At 44.5% G+C, this 16,394-nt stretch overlaps 1 protein-coding gene across 1 annotated transcript; it reads right to left on the bottom strand.

The window, feature by feature from the left end:
• Nucleotides 1-3,273: 3,273 nt before the first annotated feature.
• LOC147011018 (uncharacterized) lies at nucleotides 3,274-15,716 on the bottom strand. Its single transcript, XM_085859134.1, is given in 5 exon segments — nucleotides 3,274-3,602; nucleotides 3,605-4,916; nucleotides 5,549-5,686; nucleotides 12,026-12,158; nucleotides 15,390-15,716. Coding segments are annotated over 5 exon segments (1,974 nt in total). The 5' UTR covers nucleotides 15,703-15,716; the 3' UTR covers nucleotides 3,274-3,524.
• Nucleotides 15,717-16,394: the final 678 nt, after the last annotated feature.

The following is a 16,394-nucleotide window of genomic DNA, read 5'->3' as shown; positions in this document are numbered from 1 at the left end:
ACGAGATTCAGCACGCCTTTGTGCCTCTTTACCTCCATGTCCTGTGCAGCATTGCAGCCACAACAATCACCACACTGCTGCCACAATCATTGTCACCACCCCCCCCCCCCACGCACCACCTGCTTCATGCCTGCTACAAGCTCTATCCTGCCCCCATTGTTGCGTATGACGAGGAATAGTACGGAACTTTGGTGCAGGAGGCCATTCGGACACACAAGCTCAAACTTTCCAACCTTATGAAAAATCATGAGGGTGATAATGTCAAGTGTAGTCCAGCAGCGTCGTCTGATATTTCAGATCAATTGTTCAAATTTGCATAAAAGCACCAAAATTGGTACACATGTAGAATAATGTATTCCGAACAATTCTAGATATGGAGCCACCTGAGATTGTGCCTTTGTCATCTTCGGCGACCATTTTCCAAAATGGCCGCCATTCTACTTTAGCGAAATTGGCTATATACTCTTATTTTCTTATTGTATTGGTGGTAGGTATAAGGAAAGTGTAAAATTCAGCAAATTGACCATGAAAAGGCGTATTCAAATGTTATGAGCCAGTATTTTTGGTAAAAAAGGCATTATTTGATTTGTAAATTGCTGCTCTCCTGAAACTTTTCGCTGAAAAATACCCATTATTGGCTGGAGAACAAGAGTCAAATGATATTCATCACATTCAATGGGTTTGGAATCAACAAAAATTGCATTATAGATTACATACTTTACTCTATTTTGAAAAGGGAACTGATAATCGTGATAATGACAAACTCAGAAAATGTCAAATTATTGCACACTTCACTTTGAAGCGGCTACGGTTTACTGTCGACTACCATTATACCAGGACACATGGTACACGCATACATCAGTCTAGTACAATATGAGTTTCTGAGCTCAAGTGTACTGGCTCTGGATCAAGAAGTCAACACTTTTACAAGCAATGCGACTTTGCATTTGCACATTCTAAGCGAGGGCGATATCTCAGTCTGTGTCTACCGCGTCTGTCTACTGGCATTCTCCTTCACAAGCACACAGTCCAGTGCATTGCAGATTAGCCTTCTTGCATTTGCAGCGGTTTCTACAGCCTTTTTTTGCAGCTGCACGACACCAGCTCGAAGCAGCTTTTTGAAGCCTCAGGGAGTGTGGTCCAGAGCGGTTCGTAGGACCCATCTTCTGTTTGCCGCCAGCCCCAGCTTGTTGGTGATGGAAGCACGGGTTGAGGGACCAAGACCTGCCCCCAGACATAGCCACCCTGGAAGACTGATCTCTTCACATGCTGTTCCAAAGCATCGTAGGTAGGTGGGATGCGCTGGACGGAGTTCCTCTTGGCGAAGAGTTTCTTTCTGGCCTTGTTGACGTCCGTATATGGACTGGTGCGGTCATAGAGCACCACAAACCTTTCAATGCAGTGCATTGTGTCATCCTGGATGTTGACTGGCGTGGTGGTCAGGGTCACAAGAGAATCTGTCAGTTCTGGAAATGAGTTCCATGTGGCCCAGGCAGATTTCTTCCCATGCCCCACGAATGCTGATACCGTGTCACATCCGGTCATGGTGTGAAAGACGGAGGGCACGTGCCTTCTGTGAACCGAGAGAGGCAGATATTTCATGGGCAGGGATGTAGCGGTAGTTCTTGCCTGTCCCAAAGGCAATCCAGAGTTCATCCACGCATGGTAGTGCCTGGGCTACCATCACCGCCAAGACGACAACGTTGGTTTCTATGCTTCGAACTTGAATCCGACGGTGGTCATGTTCTGCAGCATGGGCCACATGTAGCATGATGCGAGTGTCCGCCTCTTCTTGACCGCATGGAGCCAGAGAGCTTTCATCTTCCTGCCTTGGAAGGCAGATGACTGCTTCACCATCAGTGACTACCAGCTCCTTTGCCTCGTCATGGAAGGACTGCACCAGCACATCGGATAGGAAGGTGAAGAGCTCCACCTTGTTTGCGTCGACACATTGGAAACTTTGCCAGTTTCCTGGTATGGCTGCGGTGCTCACCACATGCCATTGCACCCCTTTTTCTCGTATCTCCCTTGTCGCCATCTTCAAGGAGCCATCTTTGTAGCTATCCCAAACGAGGTCGAAGACGTGAAGCTGCCCCTCGACATATGGGATGAAGACTTGATGGGCATATTCTTCAAATGTCTTGGCAGTGCCAGGCTTAAACATCTGCACGATGACTGCGCCATCAAGGACAACAGAAGTGACAGCAGGTGCATCAGACTGAGCTTCAGCAACGCCTTCAAGGCACACCAGCAAGTCGCTTTTGCTACCCAGGTGTAGCTTACCTGCATCAGATAACACGGGAGGGCATGCTTGATTTTCATGACGGAAGAACTCGTCCAGGTTCCCATCACGGTTCTGGCAGCCTATGTAGAGCCTTGCAAATAAGGCCATATCATTCTTCACAGATGCTTCCTTTCCTTTGGGTGCTTTTGGTCTTCTGTCTGTTCCGAAGAGGGGGAGTTTGTTTCTCTTTATAGGTTCATCAATAGTCTTGGTTCTGTCGATGAGGCAATCCTTTAAGTATGCCTGAAACTGTTCTTGTCCAATCTTCTTGGCAGTGCGAACTGTTTCAATCACTGCAGGATCGGAAATCTCCTTGGTGTCTCGGACCAACAAATCTGGACTATCCTCCTCGAAGGGATTCCCCAGCTCTTCAATGACAGCCACAAGTGATTGTACATCTTTGGAAAATGCTTCCTGTGCACGCGGTGTTTCTTCATGGTGACGTGTCTCCTCATTGGCATTTGGATTGGCACCACCACAACAAAATACTTCTGAACCTGTCACTGATGCTGTGTGTGAAAATGGATTTTCCCATAAAAATGACCATTTTCCCCCAATACAATTGTTGGAAATATAATAAATCGACACAAATGACACTTGTATTGTTTTCCTTTGTAAATGCACATCACATGGAGTATTTATCACCTCTGAGAAACCTACAAAGAGAATAACAATGACAGATATCCCATGTTGTTAAAGTAGAATGGCGGCCATTTTGGAAAATGGTGACCAAGGCAAAATCTGAGTGGCTCCATGTCCCGAATTGTTCAGAATACATTAATCAACATATGTACCAATTTTGGTGCTTTTATGAAAAGTCGAACAATTGGTTTGCTATGCTGCAGTACTAGTGGTGATATATGGCGTGCCAAAGGCACGAAGGCGAGCTCGTACATTTATATTTATAATTCTTTGCTATTTTTGAGCATTGTATTGATCTTATTGTCATATTATTTGCAAACAAACAAATAAAAGACAGGACAGTGAAATAACAGCTATTTTGTGAGATTGCATTTACTGAATCACATTCCCAAAATGTATGAATATGGGGAGGAGGCAGAGAGTTCAGACCAGTACTTATGCAATGCATCATGGTTGTTGGGGATTGGGGGGGGGGGGTGAGGAGGATTGTGAGTGTCAAAAGTTCAACCACATTGGCGTACGTAACATGTAGCTAGCCCTGACAATATATAATTTACTTTACCTGTGCAACCTCTTGTATGTACGTCGTATTGCTAATCTATGGAGCTGCTGCACCTGTCTTGAAACATCTGACATAAAGGGAAGTCTCTATCTTTTTTGGCCCGTATAAGTCACAAATAACTTCAATAACCTCCTCCTGCAGCACTTGTTCCTCCTCACCCTTCTCATTTTGGGCCTAAATCTGCAATTCTGCTGACATCTTTTGCGTCTGTCAATGTTCACACTCAAAAATCCATCCCTGTCCTCCTGCTCCAACTCTTTGCCCAAAGATACCTGCAGGTTGAGATTGAGATCACTCTTGGATTCTGTTCTTGCATCGAGCAACGTTTCCAATTGCTTTTTTGCACTCCGATATGTCGCATTAATTCCTGGAAACATTGGAAACAAAACTCGAATCTGCTTTTTGCTCCTATAATGCCGCCTCCTGTTTCGTCTGCAAATGAAGCATTCACACATGAATCCTCCTCGTCGGTGAGCAAATACCCTTGCAGATATGGTTTTCACCTTTTTCCTCCATCTTTTCTGGCCACCCGGTGTTGTGGAATTGATTCTCTCAGAATGTTTTGTGTGCTTCGAAATTACTTTTGCTGAATTTGTACAGTTGACCATTTGGCATTGCGTAATTGGCAATGCCTTTACATCATGAGGAATGTTGGGAGACTTGAACGGTCCGTTGCAGTTTCTACCAGATGACGGACTGTAAAGTTTATTTTGTGCCATTTCTGATTGGGAATCATTTTGAAAGTTGTAGTTTGCTTCGATAAGCAGATTGGAGTTGGTGGAGGCTGCGGCCCATCGTGTGTTTGTGTTTTGGAAAGAATAGTTTTGTGCATGCTCTCCAAGCCAGCCTGGAGTCGTTCCAACATCTGTTGAGTCAACTCTCTGCGAGCAGGATAAAATCTTACATATTTGTCTAAGCCTTCGACTCGTCTTTTGTAGGCCGTAAAAATAGTTCTCATTCGAAGAATCTAAAATGCGCATCCATGCTCCAGCGTGTGAACTTCTCTCCCAGTGTGTTGTGGCTGATCGATTGACATAGTCTTGGCAGTTTTCTGTATTTGCTTGTCCTGAAAGGCCTTTGTTCCTGCAAATCCCAAGCCACCTCTTCCATCTCCTGACAAATCTGATCCCAGTGACTTTACTAAGTAGCTCAGCAGATGGTGGGTCTTGAAACTCAGGGGAGTCCTTGAATGCCAAAGATGGCGTTGACAGTAGCTGCATCTGATGGAGGTCCCTGATCCCCCCTGGTACTCTGAGACCAGGGTGCTGGCCAGGTGATAATGTGGATGACATGTTTTTTTGCATGGTGTCTTGAGATGCATCATCACCATTTTCAGCTGATGACGCTGTCGATGGCGCAAAAGGTTGAAAATGGTAAAGTTCCTGCTCTCGAACAGCTGCAACCTTCGTCTTTTGATGTCTTTTGCATCTGTGAAAGGAAAATGCTTTTCATTCACAAATTGAGTTCATAGCTTGAATACAGAATTTTTAGTAACTCAAGTACATGTTTACGCATGATCAAAAAACGGCTCTTTCAAAAGCAAAGAAATCTCAAAACAAGTCACTGAAAATAAACTCGATCTGTTGTTGAAATTAGATGACCAAATGTGTTCACTTACCACTACAAGCACGTTGTTAACAGCCTCAGTTATCCCCACCTTATTGTGGGGTTGTTCAGCGAGCATTTTTGGTCCAAGTTTTTCATGAACCGGCTGGCGAGGCCTGACGTTTGAAGGTGAAGGAAATTTGGAATGATAGTTTGCCTACTGTTCGCGAAGAACTTTAATGTTGACCAACTAATACCAGGAGATATGATGCCTAGTTTAACGTCCATCCGAAAGGCGGCACACCCATTGATGAATCACCCTGCCTGTGAATTGCCAGGATGACAGTTTATAGTTGGGTTGGGATTCTAACCCAGGCTAGACAACTTAGAGTGAGAGTGCATATCTCTAGGGCCTAGGCCATCCTCCCAGCACATTCTGATATTGATGAAACTGTTCAATTTCTCCACAATGACTTTATCTCTTGGCCAAAACAAAACTATATTGTGAAACTTACCCACCATACCAACTCCTCTCTGCACATGTTTCAGTTTCTTCAAAATCAAAGCAGGGTGTTCCAATCATATTGAAGAATGTTTGGCCAATATCTCGGGCAGCATCGGTTTCGTTGGACGTTAGGAGACACTTTTTGAATCTGCAAAGAAGTATTCACAATGTCAGAATAATGATATGCAGCGAAACGGTTGAAGAGAAGTAAAGTTTAAAATACTCTGCATCAAAAGTGAAATGGAACCCCTGATAAAATCTGAACAATTTCATATTATAGAGCCCTGCTGGTCATTGGGAGGATTTGGAAAACATATATATATATATATATATATATATATATATATATATATATATATATATATATATATTATCGAGGTTCGTGGAGGAGCAAGAACACAGAACGGACCAGCACATAAAATGAAAAGAATAGCAGAAAGAGAGGTGGGGGCACAAACAGCAGGGTCGAGGAACACAATCGAAGGAGACTGAGAAGAATGAGGGCAAGGGGAGGACACAGGGTGAATAAGATGGCTACAGCCACAAATTCTCAATCACAGAAGTCCAGCGACAAACACCGCCCAGGCGTGTCCGGAGACAGCGACATATGTGTGGGAGGGTGCTGCACTATATTAGGAGGGGGCAAAACGAGGATGGGGCAGAGAGAGGAGGGGTGAGAGGATGGGAGTCAGCAGAGAGAAAATGTTATGCTTCGTGAACAACACATACACACACACACATATATTTGTGCTTGGCTGATATCTGCAATTTTTCAGGAATCGGCAGGTTGGAGTCAGTTTGATTACCGACTACGGAAACAACCCAAAAACCTGGAGTTGTTTCACCCTCGTTTTGGGGGAATTTCAATAAACGAATTTTTAAAACAATTTTGCATTTTATATTTACATTTTAAGGAGACGTACACAAATATTAATCTTTATAAACAGCTGAGTGGGCCAGGTGGAAAAAAAAAATTTGGCTCAGGAATTTAGAAAAAATGTTAATGCGGCAAACAGTTCAGAAAACTTGCTTTTGATACCAAATATATTTTGCTTTGAAACTCACAAAAAGAAACCATATCACCTTTGTAAATCATGTCCCTCTACCTTGTAGCAACTGCCGACTGTACACCCCGATTGGGACATGAACTGTACCGCCATCGACTGGAGGGCACTCAGAAAGTGGCTCAAGCATGAGTGACATTTGCTCTACGGCTAGGATACGGCGGCCGTACCTCCCCCCCCCCCTGAATTGACAGAAACGTGCGGTGGCCGCAGAGTTTCTGAGGTGGCCTCAGGGTGGCCCTACGCCGTATGGCTATCTTTTACAGGCCGTATGGGGTCTCCGTGGAATTAAAGCGCGCAGTTATAACTTTTTTCATTTCTCGGTTGGCCGTAGCAATTCAAGAAGCCGTAGCCATGACGTAGATGTGTTCCACGTCGACCGTATGTAGAGCGTACGGTGGGCTTGCGTTATTCGTGTGGCTGCCGTACACTCTTATCAATGAAAAATGAATTTTGCCAACCCCCAAAAAATTACGGCGGCCACACTATTTCCACGGTCACCGTAGGGTAGTCCTAAGGTGTCCCTGTGTTCACCGTACGGTGGCCTTGTAGTCTGTGTGACTACCTACGGACAACGCAGGGTCGAGGCACGGTTCCCCTACGCCCGCCGTGCATCCCACGTACGGCCTCCGTGGCAGCCTGCGTCGACCGTGCGTCCGCCGTGCACTACCGCTAGAGATCGGAGTATACGTGTTTGCCACACACATCATCACATTTCATATTATATATTATTACAGCATATTATACAGTTTATTCAGCACATATATATTATACAGCACATCTGTATATAACCTGGTCCACAATCTATGTGACAGATATGAGATATGATATACATATGAAAAAGAACTGGTATATATACCCACTCGTTACCGTCCGTCTGACCGCACGTTCGTCTTAGGGCCCCCCTGCGGTCGCCTTGTGGGCATCTTGAGGCTACCTTGCGTCTGCCTTGAAAATTCTATGGCCGCCGCAGGGACGCCCTAAGGTCACCGTGCGACATCAAATCAAAGACCGTACGGCACCCCCACGTTTTCGGTCTCCACAATTTATAAATATGCCGTGCGGCTCCCCGAAAAATAAAAACATATGTGACTGCTACATTGTGTGACCGTGGAAATACTGCGGCCGCCGTATAATTGCTAGTGGCCGTAGATTTTTTAGACCCTACGGCCACCGAGCCAAATGTGACTGAAGCGTCAAGCATTCAAGCAAGCACTCCAATTAAATGGTTGATAAGGAGTGGCTGGCTTGGCAAGCTGATTGGTGATGGGCCATACTGCAAAAAAACTAATCATCGCCAATTTCTTAACATTTGCAGATTTGACTCTCAATTTCAAGTTATTTAATCCACTTGATGCGATCCTCCAAACTCGAATTAAATTTCGATTATTTACTTGCATTAGTCCGTGAGGGTAGATCGTGGAAAATCGTATCATAGAATGCATGAAATTGAGCCAAACTCCTAATTTGAAAACTATAGCACTTACAAGGGCGATGCAAACAGTTGTCCATATGTATGTAGATGAGGCATTCGATGATATGAGTGAAGAGAGTGGGGGGGAAAACATTTTGAGTGTTTTATCGTTCATAAACCATTGCGGCCTGTTCCAACTCAAGGCATTGTTGAGCAGGCCGAACAAAATGGCGAATTAAGACCCCAGCGAGGTAACCGAGGATGCGCCTTAAAACCCTATCGATAACGAGGTAGACGAGGATGTGCTTGATAATGGATGTAATTAAATAGGGTCGTTAATTATTCTCAAAAGAGGAATTTTAATTAATCTAAACTCCTGCAAAATTTCAGGCTGCTATGTTTCATGGTTTTGGAGGTATGGAGGACAGACACACACACACACACACACACACACACACACACACACACACACACACACACACACACACTGACGTGGCTGGTGTAAAGGTAGTTGAAAGGTAAGGCATGTGCAAACAGACAGCACATTCACCTTTTGACGAGACCCTTTTACAGACATCAGAATCACTGCAAATGTGTACAATGAATTACCCATCACTAACTGCACTACCTTCCAATCTTTCCAATATCCATGCGTGCATCTATCCCCAGTGCTTCTATCGGAACCTATCTAATTCCAGTTCATATCTACCATCCATTTTTTCTCCCACTACCTTTCCAGAAAGACCAACCCACGTATTAACGATTCTCTGAAGTGAAAGATCCTTGTCTTACAAACATCCTCATTTTCCTCTTCTTTAGCCTACTCTTAAGACTGTGGTCCCTTGCCATTTCATCGTCAATTCAGTTGGAAAACGTTGGAGTTCTTTTGTTGTGATTTTTTTGGTATCTTTTTTCAAATATTCCTGAAGAGGGGTATTTTTTTTATCACTGCAGTCTCTCCGATTATACAACTGGTACAGGGTGTGCCCAAAAAAACCCACAATCAAACCCATAAAAATATCCACAATACATTCATTTTTATTCTGAATTAAATAAAACTTCAGGAGTACATGCTACATATTGTGTGACGTTGGTGTACCAAATATCAGAACCATAACTTGTAAGACTTTAGTTTGACACTCGGTCGATCACATGATCTAAATGTCCACCTGCGCGCTGAATCCATATCTGAACACGACGGGTGAAGTTGTTGATTATTTGCTGACATTCGGCAAATGGGATGAACCGACTGTAACGTTCTCTGTGATTGCTTGTTCAAGCTCATACATGCTTCGAAGGTTATTCTTGTATATATTGGCTTTCAGATTTCCCCAAAGATTTTTTAAAAAGTAAAATCTAGTGGGCCCAGATTAGGGGAATGTGGAGACCATTCGATGCTGAAGTGTCGGCCAATCGCTCTCACACCGAAGTGGCTTGTCACCCACTCACGGGTGACAATCTAGTGGTGTGAAGAGTTGCCCCATCCTTCACAAACCATTGTTTCTTCTCTTTGAAAGCTTGTCTTGTGATCAAGAGCAGCTCAGAACTCATTCAGCACTTAAATGTAACACACAGTTGAGGGTCAAGGCATTGCCGTCCTCGTATTCGAACCAGAACAGTCCGCTGATGGTTCCATGTTTGCTCAATGCACACCAGTCCGTGCACTTGACTGGGTGTAAGGGTCTCTGGCGAACCTCATCGGGCGGTGCTGTGCCCCGGTAGACATTGTTCCTTGAGTTTACTTGGACATTAAGAAAAAAAAGTGAGCCTCGTCGGAGAACCAAATATGTCGTTAAGAAATCCAGTCCACTCCTCAATTGTCTCCACAAACCACCGAGCCATTTCAAGACACTTATTTTTATCTGGGTCAGTGAGTTTGTGTGTGACTTGTTTTCTCGATGGATTCAGGTTCATGTCAACATGGAGAATCATACTGAGACTTGACACTGCTCGGGGAGTAACTCCTGAAATATATCTGTCCGGGTTCTTCCCGACATCTTTGTTTTTTGTTCCTTTCAAACTCCCTTCTACTTCTTCACATTTCTCTTTATTCATTCTAATTCTTGCTTTTTCTTTATTTCTTTACCTGTCCAAGTAGAAATTAATTATTGCAGAAATTTTTCTGTAAGGCTCACTTGGCTGCACCTTGATGGGGATTGAGAGTTGTGGAGCAGCGGCTGAAGGAAAATGTTTTTTTAATTATTTATCTTGAACCGCTGCATCAATCGACGTGAAACTTCACAATTATGATCTCGTAATGATGGGGAGTACGTGTTTTAAATTTCAACCTGATTGGACGCATGGTCTGGCAGTCAGAATTATTTAATTTTTGAATCTGCGGTCTTGTTTTTTTTTGCTGTTTTTTTTTTTTTGAATAAGGCTCACTTGGCTGCGCCTTGATCGGTTTGTGGGTGGAGGAGTAGCAGATAAAACTGGAGTCCTATCCAGGTTCCTCCTGATGACTTCATCTTTGCTTTTTGCTTGTTCGGGTTCCTTTGGATGACGCCAGTGAAGTATTTGATCCTCCGTTTGATCATGAGGAAGAACACTCCCCTCCCACAGTGCCCCCCTGGTGACGTTCTGAGTTGCAAAAAACACCTTCCACTTTTGTTGTAAGTGTAAAAACTGATTTTTTATTGGTGATGAATTTGCTTGGGCAAACTTTTTATTATTATTTTTATGCAAGGGTCTATGCTCAAGAAGGAGCCAAGCAACAAAGGGCAGCAGAGTGGGTCAAATCAGCATCTATAATAAATAGTGGATGTGGATGTGGATGTGCATGGGTGAGCACATGAGGTAGTGATGAGCAGAGCATTGGAAAGACAAGTGAGGAGGCTGTGACAATGGACACAGGGAGGCGATTCCACAACTTAGAGAATAAGGGGGCAAATTAATACAGGTAGGCAACCAGTCTGGACTTTGATAGGGTGGTGATGGTTTCTTGAGGAACATGGGTGACTTGGGGTGGCTTGGGAAGGGTAGAGATAGGAGAGTGATGGAAGAGCAAGTTCAGATGAAAGATTGTATAAAATATAGAGAGCCCACCAACTTGCTGCTGGTGGGAGAGTGACGGTCCTTGGTAATTCACCTCTTGTCTTGAGCTATGTATGGTAGAACAAGGCCTTATTTTTCGACCCCATCAAAAGGAGCAAGGTGTGAAGCAGTAGTCCCAGGCCAAAGTGAGAAACCATACTCCATATTGCTTTTTCATATGAAAAAAATGGAGCTCCATATGAAAGCCTTAAACACCATGATGAGTTGGTGTAGCTCAGGAATGTTTTAGCTCCATGGAGAATACCCAGGATGGCAACTTGCCTTTGATGTTGGTTGGGTGATTTTTGAGAAGACTCACTTAAGATGTGAAAATCCTCCTAATATTAATTTGTGATTGGTTACTGGCTTTGACACCAATGAAAATTCTTATTGCAGACTCAATAGGCATAAAAAGGTACATATATCGAACAAATAGTTTCAAATGGAGTACCTCGCCGCCATGACAGCATTTAAATTGCATCAGATGTGGCAATAAATATGAATTGTTGCTTCCAGCTTTCCGGCTCAATGACAGAAGATGCCATTTGCATTTCTTCCGCCCCAATCCCGACCCCGTTTGGGATTTTGTGCGAGCATGGGCAACTTGCTCGTCCTTCATAAATTTGATTCAAATTACAAATTCCTGTCTGGACTGTGGTTAGCAAGTGGGCTGGTCTTCTTGGAGGTCCCATAAGGCCATGTTGCACTCCTCGCTATCTCGGAGTGTGGATGCAGTCTGGACAGCAGCTTCTGCACTATAAACAGATTGACCAGGTGGTTCGCATGTTTCATGTGACCTGCCTTATTTTGATATGAAGGGCAAACAACACACCTTATAAGGATTACCTTTAGGGGGGAAAAAACATTTGGACGAATTCTGATTATCTTGTTGATTAATCAGGGCTACTTAATCAAAGGAACTTTCATTTTACAATTTTATTTCTGCATAAAAAGGGGGGGAAAAAATGGAACTTACTCAAGGTCACAATCGCAGTGTGAGATCGTGTACCAGCGGTAGTTTTGATAACCGTACTTTGACTCAAAACCATTGATGTGGTACTCACAGGTATCATGCTTACGACAACACCTGTCTGTACTCGTGTATTCACCTGTGTGGGGAAAAGGGAACGGGATGTAGAGGGGATCACAGTTACGTTGAAGTGATGCTTTTAAAATTATTTATTAATTACTAATACAAAAGCGCGTAAAATTGAAGGGCTGGAATTATTTTATTCGAAATATTCAAGGAGACTGGAAGGCATGAAGTTTCATTGCAAGAAGCTTTATTTTAAAACGCTGCATGTACAAATGTTACCCGATTTTGCTTATCTTCTGGGACGTTTAATTTTGACGGTACAGTCTCGTAAGCGTGCCAAAGTCTGAAGCCTCGGCCTAGCGTCAGGTGTGCTTACATCAAATTTATTTATTAGACATCCTACGGATGTAAATGAACACTCGTTTTATTCTGCATGTGTTACACATCACATGCAGCGAATTTCATGAACCTATGCCTTTTATTTATTGTTATTTTATACATGTATACATATATGTATATGTATATATATATATATATATATATATATATATATATATATATATATATATATATATATACATATATATATATATATATACATATATATATATATACATATATATATAAACGACCGCAATCCAAACCGGCAGGTTACCTGGAGTTTTTCCGCCTATCACCAAAAAATGGGGGTTCTGAAGGCTTTGCCCCAATCCCATCATCAGATGAGCTGCCCCATGAAGGACAGCTGCACAGGAGGTACTTCCACGGAATGGGTTTTCAGTTTTCTTTGCGTTTTTAGTATGTTTTGCGGAGTGAAGGGTTTTGTGGTGGCCGGATTGCAAATCCTGCCACCAAGCTCCTAAAAAATAAAAAATAAAAAAGCAACCCAACTGCAGGAGGATGTCTGCAGACACAGTGGGGCACAACAGATGGATGGCTGTTGGCTCACAAGGAGCTCCTCCGCCCTTTAACAGGTTTTGTTAGATCCTCGTGGAGGATCTCTAAGTCTTACTCACGTTGTTGTTCGTGTGGACTTTTTTGTTTCAGAGCCTACAGCTTTCATAGAAACTTCCTGAAACTTGGCGTATATATGTAAAAATACCCTGCGCAGACAAGAACCATCTCAGATTTTGGAAATTCTTCCTAGAAAAAAAGTTGACATAATGTCGCCACGAATGGAAATCGCCTATACCATTATCTCCGAAACGAGGCAAGCTTTTTGAATTTTGTTTGCGGGAATCTAGCTGGGCATTAGCACAGATAATTTATCGCAAATCTGATACATCACAACGACGTCATATTCGTTTTTATGAAGTCATCATTAAGAGGACGAGGATCCTAGCTCATTCGAGCTTGTTTTTAATACTGCTGGGTTTCCATATCATACATCCTCCTCACCAGGAAACCAAGTGGGGGAGACGGTTTAGTCGCCCCCTGGTCTCACCCCCCCTTGCTCTGTCTACAATATTCTCCCCCCCCCCCTATATTTCCGCAGGGCGGTCAAGATCCGCCAGCAACCCCTTTCTGGTAAAACTACCAAAATCACGAATCACTGCTCACCTTCACTCTTTCATTCCTCTTTTTTCCCACCTTTGGAATAAACTCCCTCACTCTATTCAATCCCATTCTTACCTCCAGACCTTCAAAACAGCTGTTCACCACCACTTCTTATCACCCCCCCCCCCATCCAAATCCTAGATCTTTTCTACCCCCGTTAATCCACCCCAAGCCCACCTCCTTCAAATTCCCTGCTTTCCTTCCTGAAAGTTCCCGTAATGTCCATCTTGTATTCCCCACGTTCCCCGCCCCATCCCTCTCCCTTCCACAGATCTCCTAATGTCTCTGTTCCACACTGTTTTGTCCTTCCCACTCCCGCCCCTCTTGTCTCATGCCCCCCTTGCTGTGTGTTGTGTGTTAGCTCTCATACGAGCCTCGACAAGGTATACCAAAAAAAAAAAACCCCACCATGAAACAGGTTAGTACAGGTTTACATGGTACCTGTAGCAAGCCGCAGATATAATCTGTCTTGACCTAACATGACAAAGGAGGGAGGAGTATCCTCAAAGTTTGAGGGAGCAGTTCAGTGACAACATGTGACAGACACTGCACAGATATACTGTATATTGTTATGGGCCCGGCGTCACGGGGAGACCGCAAGAGATGGACTGCTTTGGGTTACTCACCGGAATCGTAGGCCATCGCACATCAATAACTTCATGACACGGCGGGTCGCCAATCGTCCGCAAACTCCAATAGCTCGACCACGTGAATTAGGGTCCTCCTAAAACCGTTTACCGAAGGGTCAAGTAATCTCATTACCGAGGAACGTGCCTTCGGTACGTACTTGCTTTAATCAGATCACCTACCAGATCAGATGTAGCCGAGCGGAACTGCCAAGTAGATACTGGCTCGGAAAACAGATTATTGGGGAATAACGTACCAGCTAAGCTCGGGTGTATTAATTCAACAGCGGAGTGGGATTTGAACTCAGGATCCTTCAAACCCAAGCCCATCACCCAAACCATCAAGCCAACACCCGGTATTCTTCTGACCTCAAATGCATGAATTCAACTTGTATCACATGTATCCCGTTGAATGTCCCCCATAGATCAGGACAGAAATGTATCCGTGGTGCCAAAACACAATGGCCTTCTCTTTTGGAAAGATGTGAATGGAATCTTCCACACGCACTAGCGAAGGCTTCAGCACACAGGTCACCTGTCTTTTTGGCTCCTGTACCGAATCATGGGTTTGACTGAAGATGACGTCATCATTTTTAAGATCCCTAATGTACAACTAAATTTATATTAAATGTTTCAATTCTCAATTGTTATTTCTACAATTATTGCGTCATTGCGACCTCAAGTGTCTGCTTATCCTGGGACCAGAGGCTAAGCATCTGAGCCGAATGAGGAAGGAACATCGGTGACTCTCAGTTTAAAGGGATGCGTTCAACGCGTGGCTCATATGTCCATACCAGCCCGCAGAGATTCCGCGACACTCGCGAACACTGTTTTTTGATGAAGGTTGCTACGACGATGCGGGATGTAGATCCTCAATGGTGGGGAAACGTGTCGAGGTGTCAAAGGAAAATGAAAGATGCATTCGGCCAAGTGCTCACAAACCACGCCAAGGAGGAACACACGTGCGAGCAATGTTCAATAAAACCCAAAATGATGAAAACTGGACGAGTGTGACGTCAACCCCAAAACTATGGAAACGGCAAAACGCAGCCACGTGGCTGGACCGACTCCAGTGTTGGGGTTAAAAAAAAATTTTTAGAAGCAAAAAGTACTGCCCGTACCAAGGTCGTCGAAGGACTCGGCGAGGGTACCTGTGCCACACCACAGCGTCCCCGGGTAGGCCAGCCTCTTGGAGCGCGCAGAGTGTGAAAGCCACCTGTTACCGGAGGGTAGCACACCTGGAGTTCCACCGTTATTATCGAGAACGGGTAGAGCCTGCACTCGGAGACATTCTCGGTTTAGACGAAGGCCGGTGATGAAAAGACCTGTCCATATGAGCCATCGGTCCATTGTGGGGCGCTTCGCCTGCTTGCTGTCTGCCTGCTGTGGTACGTGCTGCGTGCGCTCCTCCGGGACTTTGTGTTGGCCGAGCATACGGGGCTGGGCTTGGAGCTGTTTTATGTGAGAATCGAATTCATGTGACCTTTACACCATGCACTCACGACCAGTGTCTCATGATCAGAACATCCGCTTGTTTGGAGGAACAAGTCTGCAGAGCATGACCATGGACTAGGGCATGACCATGCAGAGCATGACCATGGACCAGGGCATGACCATGGACCAGGGCATGACCATGGACCAGGGCATGATCATGCAGAGCATGACCATGGACCAGGGCATGACCATGCAGAGCATGACCATGGACCAGGGCATGACCATGCAGAGCATGACCATGGACCAGGGCATGACCATGGACCAGGGCATGATCATGCAGAGCATGACCATGGACCAGGGCATGACCATGCAGAGCATGACCATGGACCAGGGCATGACCATGGACCAGGGCATGATCATGCAGAGCATGACCATGGACCAGGGCATGACCATGCAGAGCATGACCATGGACCAGGGCATGACCATGGACCAGGGCATGACCATGGACCAGGGCATGATTACCGACAGGGGCGGTGTGCAATAATCACGGATTTTTTTTACACGGATGAACACCCGGCTTGGACGGTGAGTGCTCTCTCCCTCTGCCGAGACGAGAGGCTTCACCTGGAGGACATAAACACAGCAAATATAAATTGCTTCTTTTTCTTTGCGAAGCCCGAAAACTGTTCATG

Source organism: Eptatretus burgeri, chromosome 16 (genome assembly GCF_056783735.1).
Source record: "Eptatretus burgeri isolate ZD-2024b chromosome 16, Ebu_testis_v1, whole genome shotgun sequence".
Taxonomy (NCBI): Eukaryota; Metazoa; Chordata; class Myxini; order Myxiniformes; family Myxinidae; genus Eptatretus; species Eptatretus burgeri.
The sequence above is the reverse complement of the archived record's forward strand: the minus strand, read 5'-3'. Positions and strand labels throughout refer to the sequence as shown.